Below are 6739 nucleotides of genomic sequence, written 5' to 3'. Positions count from 1 at the left end.
TCTCTCTCTCTCTCTCTCTCTCTCTCTCTCTCTCTCTCTCTCTCTCTGTCTCTCTCTCGCTCTCTCTCTCAGCAGAGAAAGGCCAGACCTCAGGGAGAAAAATCCATAGACATATAAGAGCAGCTCCAGTTAGCGTGTCTGTCTGATAAAGCCGACTTTGATGGCAGCGATAGCCCAGACGCCAGCCTAAATGTGGCCTGCTCAGAGGTTGGAGTTGGCCTGTAGGAACCCCTGTCTAGAGAATTAAAGCCATACCATACTCTGAACAGGAGGCTTTTTCTTTAGTTCAACGGTGTTATTTTAGTTGTAAAAGAAAGTTAAATCAAACAAATTAGTGGGGTGCACAGGAATGCTCAAAGAAAATAATTTGTTCTAAATTGTCACACACACAACCACAGTGTACACAGGCACACACACACACACACACACACACACACACACACACACACACACACACAGTCCTCATGCCCCCCTCCTCACCAGCAGCCCCCAGCCCATCAGTTCATTGGTAGAGTCTAATAGCTGGAGGGGAATCTAATCCTTGGCACAGGATGATAGACTGCCCCCCCTCCTTCTCTCCTCGCTGCTCTCCTCCCCTCGACTGCACTGCTTAAAGGGACTCGCAACAGTGTTTTTCTTTTTTTTTCCTTCTTCAGCAAAGTTTTGCAGTAATGTCCCTATCTCGCTCTGGATTAGGAGAGATGAAGTATAATGGAGGTGGCCCCGGAGCTTGGTGGGGACATGTTAGCACGGAGGGGAAGCTGTTGTTTGTCTGCCTGTCCCTGACACTCGGCCTCCCATTCATCTCACTCCAAAGCGGCGGAGCTGTGTTTACCCCCGGGCGCATCTTTTTTCTGCCTCCCCCTCCCCCCCCCCCCCCCCCCCGTCCTTTTCATGCTGTCTTTAAGAGCATTACTAGATGATCATCAAGGATTGCCATTGAAACTCTCAGGCCCCCATTTTTGTGTACTTAGTAGTAAGTATCCAGACTCAAGGAACTCATAGCAGGGCAATCTGCTTTTTTTCCATATGTAAACCTGTGGAAAAGGCCTGGGCAAGTTGTGTTTAACACAGGCATATTTAAGGGTTGTGTTGGTTTTCTCTCATAACAGAGGAAAAACTGTTTAATAGCAATAATCTTGAGCAGTATTTGCCGTTTCTTTGGCCTTTGTCAATCGCAGTAGCCTAATATTATCATCAGTAGTGTAATGTAACAAAGTACAATTATTATTATAACTGTGCAAAAATTTTACTTTCAGGTACTTGTACTGTACTTGAGTTTTTCCATTTCATACAACTTTATACTTCTTACTCCACCACATACTTTTACAGCTTTAGTTATCAGATTAAGATTTCACAAACACAATATATGAAGATCAAATAAAAGATGATGCACTGTTATAGATTAAACCCCAAAATGTAAAATCTAATTCAAATTAGCTTCTTCTCTATGAACTAAAACAGTAAAAAGATACTTTTACATGAATAACATCATATTATAACACTCACAGGGGCCATTTTTCCAAAAGAAAAAATTAACTTAATTTTTATACATTTTGCCAAAAATACTTAAATACGTTTACTGAAGTGACATTTTAGTTGCTTGATTTTATGCACAGGATCTGAATTCTTCCTCCATCGCTGACTATCTTCTAGTGCTCTCACTTTTTCTCACATAATAATTTATGCTAAACCTGTACCGAAAGCTGACATTTTACATTTTGTCTGTTTTGCAGACACTTGAGCATGTGTCGCTGTTTGATTTCTGAGTTCCAGCGAACTGATAAAAGTCTGTGTTTGTTATCAGACCTGATGGCCTGCTTTTGATACTCCGAATTCCTCCAGTCAGACGGACCACAGGGAAACAGAAAAATCAACGTTTTCACATGGTTTCCATGGAGCTCCCACCTTGTGGAAATCAAGCTCTGCACACCAAATGCTTTCTGTGGTTGGAGAAGTGTTCGTTAAAAATCTCTCTTTACTGTGTGACTGTACTAAGACATTTGGTACGTGCAGATTCAGGTGACCAAGGTTACTTTCAATTCACTGAAAGTGTGAGAGGGCTTGTTACATTTTGAATGTCGTAATCTGTTTACTTATTTCATGACCCTAAAGAGAAAGCCAAACAGAGACTTATCATCGTTTACTCATCATATTGCTCACTGCTTTATTCCATGAAGCCAGTTGGTCTAAATTTTGTAGAACAAACGGCTTCCACAGATCCACGTATCTCCACTTTTTTTAAACCAGCACTTTGATTGGTTATGTAAGGCATCAGAGTTGATAAACTCCTTCTCGCGTTCAGATCAACAGGACCTGCGAGTGCAACGGCCATACTGTGGCTGCGTCCATCGACTCTGAGACTGACACTAAGAGGAGAGGCTTTTGAGAATAAAATAACAACAATAACATACGCTACTATTCTAATGGGTAAACGAAGCTGTTAAAATGTGGCAGGGTTAAATGGATGCAGAGCACCAGTAATTGCTCCCAGCCCGTCATGGCTCCGCCCTGAGCAGAACCTCTGAAAGCCCAACATGGAGTCGCAGAGAGTTGGGTGCGTTTGCTGTGGTCAGAGGGGAGGAAGACACACGCCCTTCCTTCACCGCCTTTTAGGTTTGGTCTTATAATGATAATTAAAGCTGGCCTCATGCTCTCGTATATCAATTTGGAAAAGGTAGATCAACATATTCAGACACATCCAAACATAGTTGAAGAATCAAGGCTTCCTTAAAAATGTCAAAGACTGAGCATTTGATGTAGGGCAAGCACTGGAGGCCATAGTTGCCCTGGTGATATTGTCCAAACAGTCTGCCGATGGTGATAGATCTGCTCTGTTAAAAAGATCCCAATGAGTTCTTCTTTCAGAGCCTTCACCTCAGCACTGCCACTTAGCCAAAACACACAAGTTCAGGACAAAAACACAAGCACGATGGCTGATATTCATCCCCGTCCAAGCAGGCACGTGTGCGCACAGGCACACGTAGACGCTTAACACAACAGAGCGACAGGAAAAGGCCTGGCTCGTGGTGTGCTCATTGTCTTCTCTGAGGCTTAACATTTGAGACATTTCTAACCTTTGTCCTGCTCATTCCTCTTTCTGATCCTGGCAGTCTTACTGACTACCTTTGTTCCAGGCTACGTGTGAAAACTAGACACTATTGACCAAATTGCTTTTGCTTTATTCTCCCCATCTAAAAAGGAGGAGACGGTAGCCATTTGGTCTTTTGTGTTTGCGTGCACATTTTCAAAGTGAGTTTACCTTGATGTGTGGGCTCCATTTGATTTGAGACAATAGAGGGCCGTAAACAAGTTGAGGCTGAGTTCTTTGTGTGGCCAAGCCGCACTGAAGTAAAAGCTGAGCTCAGAGTGGAGGAGCTGGAGTATGGAATTCACTAATGGCACATGCATGTTGGGGCCCCTGAAGAGAGGGGGTCATTTCAGCCATCAGTGTGTGCGCAAACACACAGAGAGCCTGTCTGCAGCTTCCCCCCACCCACACATCCCCACTCACTCACTCTTTTCCTCCCCCTCCACAACACAGTGAGCCTTGAACCAGCAGCCGTTTTGTCTGTGCAAGTCTGGTCAACGTTTTTGCTAATCTTTGTATAAACTTTACCAGTGTGGGTCACTCAGCAGAAAGGTTTAGTTGGGTGGGAGGTGAGCGAGGCATTTGTTGCTGTGTGGATCTGCGATGCTCCACCTTAAAGGCGTTTGTTAATGGGGCGGGCGGTCATTAAGCCCTGAGAGCAGAGAGACTGAAAGGAATGAGGCCACAGGCCCAGGCTTTAAATCCTCTGTGCCAATAGACCCTCTGAAGCAAAATAATGGCATCACTCTGTGTGTGAGTTAATGGGAGCTGATAGCATGAAGGCTGGGGGGTCAGTGGGTCACGGGCTTGTGCTAAGTTGTCAGGGAGCTGAATGCCGTCCCTGGGCCCACAGCAGGGGGAAGAGCTGGGTGGAGGGGGAGGGGGACCCCCTGCCTGGCCCTCTCCCGTCACCCCCACTCTTGTGGAATGTGAGGAAGACGAGGAAAGAGGAGAAAGAGGCACCCTCATTCTGGAGAAGTAAAGGGTGAAGAGAGGGATGTGAGATCATGGGACTCTGTGCTTTTTCTTCCTCTTCCACCCACCCCTCTCCTCGTACCACAGATTTTACGAGCAGTATAACTGTATGACAGCTTTGAGCAGTGTGGACTGAAGCAGCCTCTGAAAGTAGTCAACAGTGCTGTGTGTCTGTTCACTATAGTGAAGATAGAAGTCCACCCAGGGAGCAGTAACTCACTTTGGAGTGCTGAGGGCTGTCACTGGAAAGAGTTCACAGACTGCAGCCATGAAAACTGAATTAGCAAGCTGATTTACTGGACAGAGATGTTTAGGAATGAGGTGCCAACTTTGTTCCACTGTAAAAAGAAAACAGTGTTTTTGTCTTAAGCAGTGTTTAATGCGGACAGGCACACTGACTTTTCAAAAAAGTAGACTTTTTATCCAGCCCCAACACACTCTTGCAGGAGGTTATTTTCAGTGGAAACACTGAGTCTAATCCTAAATACATTTTTAGTAAACACAATCTGTTTTGAAAGTGCATGTGTGAGAAGCCGTGACAGCCTCTGTGCTGCACGGTCAGTGTTTAATCGTTACAGTGCCCTCTTGAGGCAGAGGAAGAAACTGCCGGTCTTCAGTTGGACTGACTTCACTGCACTCTCCACCCTCAGGATATGTATAGTAGCCTGCGTGCGTGCTTGCGTGTGTGTGTCTGTTGCACGGATGTGCATGCAGTGGTATTTATACAAGGCTTAGATTTCAATACAGTGCCTCCTTCAGTATTTATAGTGTGGCCATCTGCTCTGAACAATAAAAAGAGATAGTTAATCCCCTAAAACTTCAGCCTTCGTTTTTACTAGGCCTGTTTGCTTTTGTTTATGTTTTGTTTAATGACCGTCCCTGTCTCTTCTAGATGCCAGTATGTCGCCTGACGCCCCGAAGCAGAGCCACTGGTGTAACGTGGCGTACTGGGAGCACCGCACACGCGTGGGTCGCCTCTACACAGTGTACGAGCACTCCGTCAGCATCTTCTATGATCTACCTCAGGGCACGGGCTTCTGCCTGGGCCAGCTCAACCTGGAACACCGCAGCAGCACAGTTCAGCGCACACGAGGCAAAATCGGCTACGGCATCCTACTCAGCAAAGAGCCGGATGGTGTTTGGGCGTATAACCGCAGTGAGCACCCCATATTTGTCAACTCCCCAACCCTGGACGTGCCTAACAGCAGAACTCTGGTGGTGCGGAAGGTGATGCCGGGCTACTCCATCAAGGTGTTTGACTATGAGCGTTCGTGCCTCCTGAGGCACACCACGGAGGCTGACCTCTTGGACGGACCCTATGACCCCAACAGTGTGCGCATCAGCTTTGCTAAGGGCTGGGGCCCCTGCTACTCAAGACAGTTCATCACCTCCTGCCCCTGCTGGCTGGAGATCCTCCTCAACAACCATAGATAACACAGACGGACCCCACAAACTATCCCAAATATCATCTACCTAGATTTAATATAAAGTTTTTATATATTATATAAAATATATATTATACTTGTAAATACGGAGTCATTTTTACAATGTAATTATTTATGTATGGTGCAATGTGTATATGGACAAGAGGAAAAAAAACGGAAATGCACTTTGGCTTATATATATTATATATATAAATATATATAAAGATAAAGAATCTTTCAATACCAACTTGAGAAATTATACAGCAAAATTAGGATGAGCCTGGATTCGGTGTATAGTTTTCATATACTATTAATATCCAGACAAAAAGCTAACACCATTCACACATTGATAATAAAGGATTCGCATAATAATTATCTTTGTTTGGTCTGCATCATTAGCTCTTTGATTGACACTTTCAATATTCCTTTCTGATTTATTTTCATGATATCTTAACAAGTGTATTGATACCACAAGGTCGCCAGTAGACTTAACCCGACCTGTTGTGCTTTGTCTAAAATGCCAACCTTTACAAATCTCAGTCCACCATCATGTATTATACTCATGTATTCTACTGCAATAAGGTACATGTCCTTGTGTGGTATTTGACGTTTAGATCCAGGGTTAGTCAGGGAGCAGATAATATATAGATCAGAGGTGAACTTGTGCTCATCTTTGCCAAGCAGAAAATTTTTCAGAGCGATCATTTCACGGTTTATTCAGAATGGTCATTGAGAAGAGCAGTGTGATGTCTCCACTAGTGGGTGAAAAACCAAAGCCGTCAACTGATTATATTTATGTTTCAGTAGCATCTATAGCAACATGTTCATAGCTAGTTTTTAAAACTGATCCACATGTCCTTGAGGTCCTAAGGAGCCCCCGTAGTGAGGACCAAGAAGAGATGGTGCAGTAGTGGACAGTGTAGGAGGATGAAACTACTCGGTGTCAGCAGTTAGGCGATCGCTGCGAAGGTGTTTCTTCTTCAGCACATTATCGTTGTCCCGTGGCCGCAGGTCCCCGCAGCCAGCTCGTCTCACAATGGACGTTGTTGTCACTGACTGGGGGATGCGCCACCCTGAAACCGCCACAGTGATACTGGAATGTATGCAGAGAAACCAAGAAGTTTTACAAGCCTACTGGAATCTTAAATACTTCAGCCAAGGTGGATGTGGTTTTGCTGGCTTCCTTCATAATTGCTGGTGTAGGGTTGTCAGATTGGCGGTGGTGGTAGTGAGGAGGGATGGGGGGGGA

General features: G+C 44.9%; 1 protein-coding gene across 1 annotated transcript in view; it reads left to right on the top strand.

Annotated features, from left to right (window-relative positions):
- smad6b (SMAD family member 6b) overlaps positions 1–6382 on the top strand; it is a 20322-nt gene extending 13940 nt beyond the window's left edge. The window contains exon 4 of the mRNA XM_031864368.1: positions 4959–6382. Coding sequence (XP_031720228.1) covers positions 4959–5500 — 542 coding nt within the window. The 3' untranslated portion in view covers positions 5501–6382. The remainder of the gene's footprint in view (positions 1–4958) is intronic.
- The last annotated feature ends 357 nt before the right edge of the window (positions 6383–6739 follow it).

Source organism: Anarrhichthys ocellatus, unplaced genomic scaffold (assembly GCF_004355925.1).
Source record: "Anarrhichthys ocellatus isolate YVR2014 unplaced genomic scaffold, GSC_Weel_1.0 scaffold2, whole genome shotgun sequence".
Taxonomy (NCBI): domain Eukaryota; kingdom Metazoa; phylum Chordata; class Actinopteri; order Perciformes; family Anarhichadidae; genus Anarrhichthys; species Anarrhichthys ocellatus.
Note: the sequence above shows the minus strand (reverse complement) of the source record. Positions and strands in the feature narration are given on the sequence as shown.